This window comes from Quercus lobata, chromosome 5 (genome assembly GCF_001633185.2).
Source record: "Quercus lobata isolate SW786 chromosome 5, ValleyOak3.0 Primary Assembly, whole genome shotgun sequence".
NCBI lineage: Eukaryota > Viridiplantae > Streptophyta > Magnoliopsida > Fagales > Fagaceae > Quercus > Quercus lobata.
Window position 1 is genome coordinate 61,610,311 of NC_044908.1, and position 15,657 is coordinate 61,625,967.

Below are 15,657 nucleotides of genomic sequence, written 5' to 3' on the forward strand. Positions count from 1 at the left end.
TGAGGCATGTTATATAAACTAATTCATTAAAAAAAGGTCCAATGTTACTTGAAAATTCAATTGGTTGAAAACACAATCGGTGCTATCTAACAAATTTCCACTTTGAATTTATTAAATTTTATTAAAATGCAAAACCCCATTGGAGACTAACAGGTATTTGCTAAACTATCTAGCCATGCAACTATATAAGTTGATTGTGTATATATATTGTGTGTAGGAATGTGGATATGCGTACACAAAATTAAAATACAAATTTTGTGTTCCTACCTCTCTAGAAAATCTAAAAGGGAATAAAAACCAACATCAAAGTTGAATAAAAGTTGTTTCTGAGAGCATCATGCAAAAGACATTTCTTATTAAATCGAATTTTAGCGAGTACACCATACATTGTAGAAATCAATAGCCATAAAAAAATGTGGTTGACAAATGACAACAAATGTTTTACTCTTACACTACATGTTCATTGAAATCACACAGAATAAGACCCAACCCGATACTTACACACAAAAATGAAAACAAATACTTACATATACCTACACACATAGTTGTTGAAATCACATAGGAGAAGAGCCAACCCAAAAATGTAGGCTCACATGATCTACTCAACGTAAATAAACTCAAAATCTGTAAATAAATCCATGTCTAACAAAAAAACACTGGTGCAAGTAAAACATCATCTTGTACAACATATTGTACAAAACACTCTGCATCATTTTGTACAACATATTGCAGCTTTAGCTGCAACCTCCATATACAACACGAAGATTGATACCGTTATAGGAAAGGAGAACCCAAATTACAGCAAAATTACCTGTACAAAACTATACAAATGAATCTAGTCCATTTCATTACTTGGACTTAAGGGATATTAGAATTGAGACTCCAATTTCTACATAAGACTCTATCAAGAATTGAATCATCATAAATGGGGCCACTCTCCACTCTATTAAGTAGAGTAGATGAAAAAAATGAAACAGTAAAACAATGGGATTACATACAATTTTTTTGTTTTTGATAAATGGAACTACAAGCAGAGAAGTAGCTAGAGACCATTAGCTAGATCTATATACTTGGTGTTTGCAAATATCATATATGTGAACCTCCATAACAATTATATTAGTTCATATGAGAAAACTAAATGTTTGTTCGTATCTTGATTCTTTGTGGTCATATCATTTTATGTCTGGCTCACATAATTTTTCATGTAATTAGGGGATAAGAAAGTATACTCCACTTCAACAAAAGAACTTTAAATCAAATCTTCACCAGATTTATTTTGAACACAGAAACAATAGCATTAGCAAATTGAATTTCTACAGGCACAGATACTACTAAAACTCTATCAGTTAATTTGCTAATTACTAAATCTCCTATTTACAGCTTCACATGGATTACACCATATAAACTAATAACGTTACAATCTCAAACATTATTAAAAAAAAAAAAAAAAAATTCCAAATCAATTTTAAACATAGAAACAAACATCATCTTTAGTACAAATACCCAACCCAAATACAAAAAAAAAAAAAAAAAAAAAAAAAAAAAAAAACTCATATATGAGCCCCAACACAAAAGAGGTAGTAACCAAAAAAAAAAAAACTATTAATCTAATCCTTGCATTAAATTATTATGCAAGGCAATCACAAAGATTGAGGTCAAGAGCAACTTAGATTTAGAGATACTTGAACTGAATCATCCAGCTTCTCCGTATTAATATAGTGTAAGGAGAAGAAGAGGTGAAGCAATTAGAAAGTTGTAGTCTAGCGTTAGAAAGCTAGAGGGTTGCCATTTGAGATTGTCATTGTGGAACCAAAGGGTTGCCATCTAAAATTATAATTGTGAAACACAAAGGTTGCCATGTTTAAATTTGAAAACATGAAACACAAAATTGAAAACCTAAAACACAGGCTGAAACCGTCAAATACAAAATTGAAATCGTGAAACATAGGCTTGGGTTTGGGATTTATGGTGGAATTAAAGCTATAAAGATTGAGCTTTATGGTGGAGATAGGGCTGGCAATTATTTTCCTTTTATTAGTATTTTAAAATTTAGAAAAACTATTTTTAAATTGTAGGAAAAATGCATAAAAAAGAATAGTAATGACATGGCTTGTAATGTGACTCAACTTGAGCGTAGTAACATTAAATGTCATGCTTCAGGTTTTAGATTTATATAGATATAGATAAGGAGAAAGAACTCTCAAGGAAATATGCCTTAAAATAATTATTCAAAGAAGACACCCTTAGGAATGGTTCAAAAAAGAAACTTCTCACCTTCTCACAATTTTTTTTTTTTTTTTTTTGAAAACTTTTAGGTGGATTTTTATTTTTTATTTTATTTTATTTTTTTGAGATGGAAGGAATACTCCTAAAACAAAAAGGCAAACATTTTCTTCTTTCATTTTTTAGTTTCTTTTTCTTTTTTAGGAGAAATAATTCTGAAAGAAACGGTCATAAAAGAGATTTTTTTTTCTTAATAAAAAAAAGAGGCTAAAAGGAATTCTACAAATAAGATTTCCTAAAAAAGTACTTCAAGAAAACACTCCAAAGAGAAAAACTTTAAGAAAGAGGAAAAAATTTGAGATTTCTATTTTCTTTTTTGGAAGCATCATATTATCTAATGACTACTCTTATGTAAAAAAACGTTCAATACACTTCATGAGAGTATTCACAACGAGAGTGCTAAAAAATATAACTTTTAGCAACTTAGAATACTACTTTATCTATTTTAGCACCTCACTTTATAATATTCCCAACATCAAAGGTTTTATTTTAACATTCAACACATTAAAATAATATAAACTACATAATAAAATAATATATCCAACACAATAAACAACAACTACAACCATTAACACATTAAAATAATATTTTTTTAATATAACTTTGGAGCTACAGTAAAGTGCAAAAGAAGGGAATGCTTTGAGCAAATCAATTTGACTGAATTGTGTAAACTGCAGCATAATTATTAACCGGGTGTTGATCGCACCAAAACGAGCTCCTGGGAGGAAAAGGCACTTGTACCTTAGAGCACTCATAGCAGTGGTGCTATATAGGTATAATGCTAAAATTTAGCTCCACAAACACAAAAAGATTGCTGCAGTAGTGGAGCTAAATCTAAAAATTTTAGCTCCATTGCTATAGTGCACATCTATAAATAGATGTCCACTGTTCATGAGAGCAAAAAAAAAAAAAATTATTATTTTATTCTTCCCACCCATTAAAAAGTTTTTTTTTCTCTCTCTCACTCTGTGCCTCTCTCTCTCTCTCCCCCAAATCACTTAGCCTCCTCTACCAAATCACAATTACTCATCTCTCACTCCGTGCCTCTCTATCTCTCCCAAATCACTTAGCCTTATTTCCCAAAACACTCAAGCTCTCATCCTCTCTCAGTCACTCCCGACCCAGCCGTCCCAAGGCCCCAAATCACTCACCGTCACTCCTCTCTCATCGTCACGCTCTCAATCTCCCTCATTCACCGCCGTCGGCCCGACCTAGCCATCCCAAACCGCCAATAAACTCACCGTCACTCTCCTCTCTCACCGTCACTCTCTTAAGCTCCTTCATTCACCGTCGCCGACCCGATCGGCTCAGACCCATGCTGAGAATCCACTTCAGACCCACACCGAGAATCCACTTCCGATCGCCGCCCATCTCTGTATTCTCTTTGCTATGATTGAGGTTTTTTTTTTTCATTTTTTCATTTTTTTTATGTATTTTTATATTGGTTTGGTGGCTGTAGTGGTGGTGGTTGATTTTGGCTATAGTAGTGGTGGTGGATGATTTTGACAGTGGGTTTGTGGATTTTGATTGTGGTGGCGATGGATGATTTTGGCTTTAGCAGTGGGTTTTGTGGATTTTGGCTATGAGTTTTATGGTCTATGGTTGTGGTTGTGGTTGTGGCAGTGGCAGCGGCAGTGGGTTGTGGTTGTGGTTGTTATGGTTAGTTGTCATGGCTGGTGGTTTGTGGTGACTGGTGGTGATGGGGTTGTGATTGTGGTTGTGTGGTTTTTTTTTTTTTTTTTTTTTTTTTTTTTTTTTTTTTTTTTTTTTTTTTTCTATGTTGTGTTGTGGTTGCCAAAGTAGAGTGGTGGTTGTGGTTAGTGGTGGTGGTGGTGGTTGTGGCTAATGGTAGAAGCAGTTGGTGCTGTGGATATTTATTAGGTAGTGGGATATATTATTTTATTGTAGGGGATATATTATTTTATTGTGTTGAAAACTAAAATAGATTCACTGCTGTAGCATGTGTGTAGATAAAATAGATAAAATAACTTTTTGTGGAACTAAAAAGCTAAATTTTTAGCTCCACTGCTGTGGATGCTCTTACAACTCAAGACCATCTACCATTGCAACAAACAATGGCCGCTAACCTATCTTGCAGCATAAATGTGGAATTGATCTAAATGCAACTTGTGACAAATTCAAGGCCCAACTTACCATGAAAGAACAGAGAATACAGTATCTTTGAAGCAATATTTTCAGAAAAAGCAACCATTGGAAAGCAAGTGAATAAGACTTAAGCAGGCCTTCTCCACGTCATAATGTTTTACAAAAAAGCAGTCAACAACGTTGACATTATTTTGGTTAATTCAAGCTTACAAAATACAAACAAAGTCATCTACAATATCAATCTATGAATACTGTGTAGCATCCATCACCGTGAAAACTTAGAAGAAGTATCAACTACAATTGAACATATCTAACGAAACTAAAATCAGACCCATTTCCAAACCCAAAGAAAAAATCACCCCCAAAAGAAGACCTCCATACCGTGGCAGTGATGTCACTGACAAACATCCCATTCTCAGTCACTGTGCACTTCTTGTGGTTACGCCTATACTTGAAATAGACTTTGAATCAATCCTGAATAGAAGCACTACAAGTATATTTAACAATGGGATAGGTAATTAATATTGAATCATCCTTCCTCATAGCAGCATCTGCACACTCTTGCAGCTCCAGTGCGTGTTCAAGGCCTACCTCTACTTCACCAATCGTGGAACGTTCATATGGTCTTCTTGGACCCAAATCTGCAATGTTCCATATGGTCTAAACCACTTTTCTCTGCTCTCTCCTCTCCACTCGCACCCACTCACCAGAAATTGCAGATCACCATCCTATTACATATCTCCAACAATATCTGTCATCCCATTTTAGATCTTTGGAATCTCTGCCGATTGGTTTTCTTGGCCTCTTTGGTTGCTCTGAAATTCACAAACCGATGCACTGCACCAATGGAACCTGAGCTTGGTACAGCTTTGTTATATAGTTTACATCCAGCGCTGTTGTTCAGTTGGTGACTTTGGAAAACTGATTAATTATCAATTTGACCGATAAATGTAAAAGACCTTGACCATTTTGACTAATGATCAAGCAGGGATCCCCATGGTAAAATACTGAGAACCAAATTATGACCGTCTCAAGTATTTTGCGGCATAAAGGCTATTACATAGTGTTGGTCTGCCAAAGTGGGTTCTTGGGAGGAGAAAGGCACACTTGTGCCATATAACTCAAGACTATCACCATTGCAAAAAACGAAAGGTGCATAATCTATCTTGCAGCATAAATGTGGAAATGATCTAAAGGCAACTTGTGATAAATTGCAGAGCTCAACTTCTCCATGAAGAAACAGAGAATCAGCGGGTCTTCGGAACAAGAAATACAATAATTTGAAAACAAGTGAATAAGACTGACCAAACACAAAAAAGGAATTGTTGAGAATGATATGACTGTTGTAACTGTTAATTCAGGCTTACAAATGAAATAAAGTCATGTACATCAATATATGAATAGCATCCATCACCGTGAAAACTTCAAACATAAAAATCTAACAAAATTAAAATCAGATCCATTTCCCAAAACAAGAGCACACCCTCCCATAAAGATCTCCATACCGTGGCAGTGATATCGCTGACAACCATCCCAGTTCTGCTCCTAAAGTAGTGCAGAAACGACTCAGCCGCTATGCTCTCATTTTGGTTTCTCATAACTTTGAAATGGAGAGCATCCCTATCTCTAGAAATGTGATTTTGATCATTCTTTGTGGTTGATGATTGGCCATTTGGCTTTTCCGTGGTGATGTCCAAAGAAAAATTAGCCGATGTGGTGCTATCTGAATCCTAAATAGACTCCTCAGATTCAGGCGGAGAAGCACTACCGGTATATTCAACAATAGGATAATTATATTGATCCACATCGTTCCTCGCAGCATCAGCTCTCTCTTGTAGCTCCAGTGCATGTTCAAGGATTAACTCCACTTCTCCAATTGCGGGACGATCCTTTCCCTTATTCCGCACACAAGAAGTGGCAATGTCGATGTATAACTTGAAACACTCTGGAGCTACCTTCCCCATCAGATACGGATCAACTATCTGATTAATGGTCCCTTCCTTAATGCATTTTTGGGACCAAGCAACCCGAAACTTCGGTTCTTCTATCAGTTTGATGTCTCTTGCTCTTCTGGCACAGAGTACTTCCAGCAGTACCACACCAGTGGAGTAGACATCAGATTATCAGTCAATTCTCCAATCGCGATATACTCAGGATCAGCGTATCCATAAGTACCCACTACCTCAGATTTTACTCTAATCAAAGCCTTTGACAAACTCGGCGGACCCAACTTGGACAACCCCAAATCTGTCAACTTGGCTTCCAATTTCTCGTCTAACAGAATGTTTATTGGCTTCACATCAAGGTGGATGATAGTATGCTTCAGTCCAGTGTGAAGGTAGTGCAGTCCACGCTCCACTCCAATGCAAATCTGTAGTCTTTGTTTCCACGGGAGGGGTTCATCGTAGTTAGTACCGTAGAGGTGGTCGCCGAGGTTTCCATTGACAATGCATTCGTAGACAATGAACCCCTTGTCTTCATCGAGACAATATCCGATGAGACAGGTGAGGTTAGGGTGGTGTAGCTGGCAAAGCAACACCACCTCGTTGGTTAACTCGTCTAAACTTGACTCGAAATCCGCACGCTTTATTGCAACGTTTATGGTACGGTGACCAATAAACCCCTTATACACACTGCCAAAAGCCCCCTCACCAATTAGTAAATCAGCATCGAAGTTATTGGTAGCTGACTTGATCTCAGCGAGTGAAAATCGACGGCAGGGCAGAACTGAATAAGATTGTTTTGTTTTGCCTGACCTTCTCTTCCATAATTTTGAAATAGACTGTGAAATACCTTTCATTGAAGCTTGGTTCGTATAGTATCTAATATATACCAACGAGTTTGACGACGAGAGAAATATGAAGAGGGAGTGGAGAATGCTAATGATCTTAACAGTATCTAATGCCCATCAACCATAGTTTTGGATGGGACATTGAAGAAAAGTCAACCGGATGGTTCAAAAAATAAATCAAAATATGATGAAGTTACCAATATAATTAAACTATGGCAATATGAAATGACGACACAAAAAGGTAATGCAAATTAATAATTGACAAGGTAAGTAGAGTTCAAATTAGAAAGAGCAACACAATAATTGATTCAAATGGCATCATATCAATATATCAATATAAAAGCAAAGACCTCATGTAGGAAAGCATGCTATTCTACCAAGTGGTATATTCTATATAAAGAGAATTAAAATATTTTTAAGTACTACATCAGAAATAAGAACAAATTAAATACTGACTTTTCGTTTCATTTGGTTCAATATTTCAAGACTTTTCTAATTAACAAATAAATATTCTTTGCATCATTTGGTTCAATGTTTCAAGATTTTTCATTCTTTATTTATACACACAAAATTCTTTCCATTTTAATTCACTATTTTCACCTCTTACACTTCTACCCCTTTATATATATATATATATACACCTGCCTATAACCCTTCGTGTCATCCCATGTCAAATACACACAGACCAAAAATAATGTCATTTACCTTCAATCTTTCGACAACAGCTACCTAACTCTAACATTGTTGTCTTATCTAATCCTAACCCATATGAGTTGGCTACAACCAAGGAAGTGGCGCTTGCATTTTATATCAAATAATAATGACAATTACAATTTTGATGTTAAGGTCGAACGTTATAGATTTATGGGTTTTGTAAATGATGTGATTGACTGTAGGTGTTTGGGATATGTATTTTGTTTTAAAATTAAGAAGAAAAAGAAAGACAAATTCTATATATATATATATATATATATATATATATATATATCAATTTTTATTCTATAATATTTCTCCAAAGTTTTTTTTTTTTTTTTTAATTTCTCATCACTTCAATTAAATAATTATAATGGATATGTGTGTGCAATTTATAATTGTTACTTTTTATAATGAACTCATTTCTAATAAAATTCTATTCTATAACAATTATGATATAATCCATATATAACATATTCTTCAAAACTATCTTACATAAAATATAACAACATTATCCATGCATCGCACGGATAACCTACTAGTTAAATTAAGTGAAAGGGATTTGACCAAGAAGTATATTCAAGCATGATTAAGAGCACCAAGTCCTGTGTTATTTGGGAGATTTTCTGTTAATGCATATTTGAGATTCAAGTATTATCTTGGGAGTTTACTTTGTCTTGAAAAAAGTCTAGATGATTTAATCTTTCTGGAGATTGTTGGATTATTGAGTGATTGGCTCAATGACTAAATATATTCAATTGGGAGATCTCATTCTGAAGTTCAAATTTCTAGGATTAAAATTTTGGAGCATTATAGTTTGGCTCTACAAATCATTGCCAATATGTCAAATACAGGGAAAAGGGTGCACATTTTGAGGGCTAATGAGAACTTGCTTGATGCTTATTTGAAGCGTCATTTTTAAACCAGTCTCGGCCCTCATGGGTCAAACTTTGATGGTCATAATTCTGTTATTGGAGCAACAAATTGAGCTGACAAACACCATGTATTTATTTAGAATGTATTTGAGTAACTATAAAGAGAGTAATTGGTTTTCCAAAGTTCATACGATGAAGCTCCTTGATGATGATCAGGAATTTGGAAGGTAGCGAAAGGAACCTCGTATGCTGGTGTTGACCTTCAGCTTGCACTGAAGCTGCATTACAAATGCATTAGGGAGAAGATAGGTTTGAAAGATTACAAAGATGAAAACATTAATGCTGAGATTCCCATTTCTAACGTCAATATGGGCGAGAACTTGAATGCTACGCTCTTGGGACAAGTAATGCATCTGTTTTTTGTGACAAAATGGTTGGAAGACAATGGTGGGCTTAAGATCGTTAAAAGGGAAGCATCAAGAAATGGTTCAATATGCAATGGTACTTCCTACAAAGTAGGAGAAATATGGTTGGTCACCTTGGAGATAAGTTCTTTGGTACCATAATTCTGGAAAAACTCTTCTTACACACGCAAATGTTAATGCTTGTCAATAAATTTCATTAGCATCAGCACTCTTAGCTACTCACATGTTCAAAGAGATAAGAGGACAATGTTAGAGATGTCTTTGACATAGTCTGTCAACCAGCATCATATCCTTTTTCTTAATGAACTGAACTCCATTGCCAATTGAGAGTGAAAACAGAATGGAGAAGCTAGTGCGCTGCAGTCAAAATTCTGAGCCAGCAGCAAACTAAAATGGATTAATTACCATTCAACAGGCCCCTAATCGATTATTTTACCTTCCTTTACCAGATGAGAGGCCATGGATACAAGTTTTCATAACTTTTTACTATGATTGTCCTAATCAATAACATTGATCTTGCAGCCTTTGCCAAGCATACAGGGAACTGAATCAAAGCAAACGTTCCTGCGTGAATTCAGGACAATTGAAGAATATTTAAGTCATGGAAGAGATGCCAAAGGACCCTTATTTGAAAAATAAAAATGAGAACAAAAGCTTTCAACAAAAAGAAGAAGCTTCATCTTAGAGTTGGATAGATCAGGTTTCTATTTTCTGTTAGCTCATCACAGTTTTCGACAGTTACACTCCATTTGTTTTGGTGGAAAATGCTTTCCATATTTTCTTGTAATTTGTACAACAGAAAACACAAGTCAGCGAAAAAACGTTTTAAGTGATCAGCTGAAAACAAGCCCAATAAATGGAAAACCATTTTCCACTTTCAAGAGTAAAACATGTTTTCCAAAACATCACATGCTCAACAAACTCTCCACAATTTAATTGATTGTTAACTTTTTTTTCCAAATGACATCTATGCTCAAAACAATAAATTTACCACTTAGTTTTGTGCAGATACAAATTCAGACTTGGTTTTCCCATTTGAGGCTCCAAGTGGCCAAAACCAAATCCTACTTGGGGTATGTTTTCATGAGTGAAGGTTTCTATAGATATTTTTATTTGGAATTACAAGAAATATTAATGATTTTTCATGTAAGTCAAATAATAGAACAATAAAATTTCTATCTTCATTTACAGTCATTGTGCAAAAAAAATACCAAGTTATGTTAGTATGCAGGAGAATGCTTACCTATTATAGTTTTTCTATGCACCTTAAAGAATATCAAACATATTATTCCCCCCTTATAGACAATTAGGTTAAAATTCAATTCAACAAACTTGAATGGTATTAATATAGCTTAGTAAGGTTGGGGCAAGATTTCAAATCACAAAAAAATGGTCGTAAAGCTAAATATAAAGATTAATTGTCAGTCATAAAACCAAACTGAACCATCAAAACTAAATTAAGACGGGCTAGCTTTTGGGTTGAGTATGTGTTGATCAAGTATGATATGATTATAGAGAGTTCTAGTTAGTGATTTAGTCACTATATTGGTGAATTGTGCTGTGGTAATTCAGAATTTTATTTTATTTATTATTACTTCTAAGAGCAATCACATTATAAATATATGCGATCCCTTGATGTTAGTGGCTCATGAATAACACCAAGCTGGCAGTCAAGTCTTCAAATCGGCTTAACTGTTTCTTCGGCAAAACAAAGAATCAAACAAAAATCTGCATCAGCATTACCACAAATAATTTTTAAAACATGCTATCTAGATTATCACTTCTTTTTTTATTTTGAGAAAAGCTATCTAGATTATCTCAACCATTGAAAATTTAAAGTTGAAACTGACTAATTATAGACATATATTAATACAAAAGACTTAATTCATAAAACATTTCTATCTAGGAAGACTACTAAAAATTCCAATGTTGTAAAATGGTTTTGATTATGGAAAGTTCTAATGTACTAAATTGCCAAAGAGGTTGATGGCCTAGTAAGCCAAAATGCATGAGAAAAAAAGAGATGACCAGGCAACTAAAACCAAAAGGCGCAAACCATGAAGTCCACTTTAAACTAATGCAAGAGTAAGTGAAACATTTTGTCAAACATATGGTGTGTCTATTCCAAAATGGGATTGAAAAAGAGATGCACCATAACATGAATCCACCAAAAAATTACACCCAAGACAATCTAAGTAAATTACAATTGAATAATTGATTATTTATCCCAAGTTGGCAAGATTGAACAAAAGTCCCCAAAATGATCACTTTAAAAAATAATAATAATAAATAGCATTAGCACATACTGTTGTCAAAGGGGAGTTGAATTGCAGAATTAGAATATCTAGGAAGACTACTAAATATTCAAATGTACCAAATGAGATGAACGTTGTGAATTGAAACACACACTAGTGAATTGTTTGTGGTTATTTGACCGTTTGACATACTCTTGATCCATGTAACCGTAAGTACCCACAACTCTATCAGTTTCGATCCTAACTAAAGCCTTTGACAAACTCGGAGGACCCATTTTGGACAGCCCCAAATATGACAACTTGGCCTCCCATTTCGCATCCAATAGAATATTGGTCGGCTCCACACCACTGTGGACGATAGTATGCTTCAGCCCAGTGTGAAGGTAGTGCCCACGCGCCACTCCAACGCAAATCTTTAGTCTCCGTTTCCACGGGACCGGATTGGGATTGGGATCGGAGTTTGTGTCATTGATAAACCCGTTGTATGCTTTCCAGTCACCACAGCAACCAATTACTAAATTATCATCGAAGTTATTGGTAGTAGCTGTCTTGATCTCAGTCAGTTTCATAGACGGCATGGAAGAGCTGAATAAGATCGGTTTGTTTCGTCTGACCTTCTCTTCCCGGACTTCCTTATTAATAACTTTGATATACACTCTGAAATGCCTTTCATACCAACCAGCTCTTGAAATGATGCAGTAAGGATCGAGTAGCCCCTTACCCCGGCGATGACGGAAAAGTTCCCTCTCAAAATTAGACAAACTGACAAAGTGGTTTTTTTTTTTTTTTCGCATACAACATAGATTATAGAGAACTCTCAATGTACTAAATACGAGTGGGTGGGCTGTTGGATTCTTCAATTACTTTACTTTTCTCCAATATCTCATCTAATGGCCAATGACATATATATATTTAATGGGGCAAGTCTTAGGAATAGCAAATAGGTATTGTTTTTATATTCTTATTTTAAAATTCTGTCATGTAAATTTTTTTCTCATGATATAAAATTACAATTTTTAATTAAGTAGTCACATTGCTAAATTTTAAAAGGAAAACCTAAGAACTATAAAATTTTACTATTGTGGGAGCCAAAACACCCAAAGAGTCAAAGACTGAACAATGACAAATGTTTTTGATCTACACAACTAATTTCTAAGAAATGAGGAAAAAATCCATAATGGAAAGATCAGATAGCTTATTAAAAAACAAAAATAGACAAAATCAAGCTTTCATATGTGAAGGAATAATGTTCTCAAGGTACATAGTAAGGATTCAAATATAAATATACACAAGAAAAACTCTCTCTCTCTCTCTCTCTCTCTCTCTCTCTCTAGCATAGACTTTCTCTCTCTATTTTTCTGAACCCCTTCTCCTATTGCCCTTCTCCTCCTTTTATAGACATTTTCCCCTCCTCATCCAGTTGTCTAACTCCCAGATGGATTTTGGGGAATACTTATCCCATCAAGCTCAGCCCTCTACCCTGCCATTTCATGATCATAAAGAAAGACTTTTAGAACTATTTCCATTATTCAAGCTAGTGATTTAGTATTTAATGTGACTGATATTGGGTAGGAGATCTCATTAATGCGAAGGTGACTGTTTCATTGGGATCTGCATTTTCTTCATCGTGCCCTCGAGAAAATGTAGAAGATGGGCAGTCCTACATGAGGGTGGAAGTTGCTATCTAAAGTACCTTAGTGACCTCGGGAAGACAGGTTAAAAGGGTTACCTCGGTTATGATCCTTGGGAAGATTGTTATCCCAGACTTCCAAGGTTGTAAGCCTGGCTGGTTCCAATTCACTAGAGGGCCATTTCATCTTTATTCATACCTTGGGTTGGGCCGGTTCCTCAAATTTACCTTTTAGGTTTTGGTCCTTAGGTTGAGTCAGAGTTCACCCCCCACAACTATACAGTTTTATAGGCATAAGATAATGCTAAGCCCTGATCATTTTTGCCTTCAAGTAGACTATAATTGAGTTTTCAAGCACACTTATATATATATATATATATATATATATATATACACACACTAATTAGATTCAAATATTATTTTGGGAGTGTACTCTGTTTTCAAAAAAGGTCTAGATGATTTGGGAGATTACTGGATTATTGAATGATTGACTCAATGACTAAATATATTCAATTAGGAGACCTCATTTTGCAAGGCCATAATGACCAAATAACACTGTTGGCCGAAATATTTTGCAATCTACCACTATTTTGAAATTCAATTCTTCAAACTTGAGTTTTCCATGTAACTCTAGTTCCAAGAACTCGAGTTCCATTTAAAATAGCCACCATGGCACCCGATGAGCTGGACTTTTTTAATTTAAAAAATTCACGTGGAACTTGAGTTCAATAAGCTTGAGTAGCTTATAATGTGTTACTCTAGTTTTATAAACTCGATTACCATAAAAACTGAGGTCCACAAGCTCTCTTCTTTACTTCAAAGTGTTACTTCAGCTTGTCCCACATGCTGTCTTCTTTCACTTCAACATGTCCTACAGCATGTCCCACATGCTGGTCTTTCTCAGATTTTAGCAATGTATCCCTTCCTTCACATCATTACTCTCTTTCTCCCAACACTTCTAATTCCATAGTTCTATTACAAACAAAAACTATTTCCTATCTCTCTCTCTTTTTTTTTTTTTTTTTTTTTGGTTGACTGAAAAAGGTACCATCATTTTTGAGGAGTAGCATACATATGGTTGTTCATTACATGGACAACCGTAAGCGCATTAAAGTTAGACATAACTCTCTCATTCAAGCCAAATGCAGGAAACGGTTACAAAGTCATTAACAAATGCTTTCATGAGCCACCTCATGTCCGTTACAAACATCTTTATAAGCCGCTTAACTATTTACACCCAGCTCAAGCACAACGCCAAGGGGAGATCAACAGACTTTGCAAGAACTTATCAGATGGCTATATAAAAACCATAAAGAGCAAGTAAAAGACACAATTTCATATACACTAAGCTACATTATACATTAGAGATTTCCTAAGAGAGATTTACTAATTGAACCATCGGAGGGTCCTTGGTTGGCCCCATCCCAATGTTTTTCATCTTCACTTTCTTTCTTATTGACAAGAAGTTTGGTTCGTCCATCAAGATTGACGAGGCACTTTCTTGTTTTATCTATTTTATTAAAGAATAAAGTAATGTACATATAAGGGGGTCCTGGGGCTACCATAGGCTGAACCAACTAGCCTAAGCCTTAGGACAAGAAAATACATTGAAAAACACAACCCAAGAAAAGTAGCTAGTGGGTCTTCTAGTTAACTAAGAAAGTGAAGATTGATACGTGTGCATTGGTTTACACTTTTAGAGCCCAAAACACACATTTCCAAGTCCAAAATCCAAAATGCGTGTTTGCTAAATTATTGCCATCAATTGTTATCAAAGAGTGGCTTTTTCAAATACAAAGGACTATCATGTTTTCATATTGGACCTTGGAGATGCAATGCCGAAAATGCAATTATAGATAACATGTTACTATTGGTCATTTTCAGCATTATCCCTAAACTATCCTTATTTTTATTTTGAAATCCCAATTTTACCAAGATCTCTATAAAAAAAAATAACAAATAATAAAAAAAAAATACCGTCATTTAAGAAAAATTTCTCCATATTCTATGCTCCCTCCCCGTCAATTGCAAGAAGCCCAAAGGAAAAATCGCACCGTGCAGGTAGTAATTGTTCTTCTTTCTTTTCCTTTCCTCCAACTTATAACCAACCAAATAGACTGCAAAATTCTAAATCAAATGTGCAATTTTCAATTCCAATATAAACCCATAAACCCACTACTATTTTAGGCTTCTTCTTCTTCTACTGTGAGCTTCTTCTTCTCTCATTTTTTTTTTTTTTTTTTTTTTTGTGTATAATATATTTCTTTCTTCTTGTCTTTTGGGTGATGAAGAAGAACTATCTTTTGGGTGAAGAAGAAAAACTGAAGAAGAGATAAGATGGTGAGTGGAGGAAAAGAAAAGATATTTGATGGGAATGGAGAAGAAACAAGTGGATGAGAAAAAAGTGAAGGAAAAAAAAAATAAAGGTAGTTTGAGTGGGATACATGTACATCATGTAAGGAAATTTACTAAAATAAAAATTACAATTGTGTTAAAACACAACAAGTTTTCACAAAATTTTCACAACAGATGAGGTGTCAAATATTTCATATTTCAAAATAAAATTAAATAAATTAATAAAATATTTTACTAGAATTGA

The 15,657-nt window shown here is 34.8% G+C and overlaps 1 protein-coding gene and 1 pseudogene across 1 annotated transcript; both read right to left on the bottom strand.

Annotated features, from left to right (window-relative positions):
* Nucleotides 1–6,119: 6,119 nt before the first annotated feature.
* LOC115990881 lies at nt 6,120–7,189 on the bottom strand (annotated as a pseudogene).
* A 2,481-nt stretch (nt 7,190–9,670) lies between these two features.
* On the bottom strand, nt 9,671–12,006 carry LOC115990882 (receptor-like protein kinase FERONIA). The gene is made up of 2 exons (XM_031114651.1): nt 11,621–12,006; nt 9,671–9,737 (listed from the first exon to the last, which is right to left on the bottom strand). Exons 1-2 carry the CDS (start codon nt 12,004–12,006, stop codon nt 9,671–9,673), a joined length of 453 nt encoding a protein of 150 aa, XP_030970511.1.
* Nucleotides 12,007–15,657: the final 3,651 nt, after the last annotated feature.

Bases quoted from the DNA above. Each gene is read 5' to 3' on its own strand.
- LOC115990882 (XM_031114651.1), bottom strand. From the start codon at position 12,006: ATGCCGTCTATGAAACTGACTGAGATCAAGACAGCTACTACCAATAAC. The intron at 9,738-11,620 runs GTATGTCAAACG...GAATTCACGCAG, and splicing joins TACGGTTACATGGATCAAGA to GAACGTTTGCTTTGATTCAG.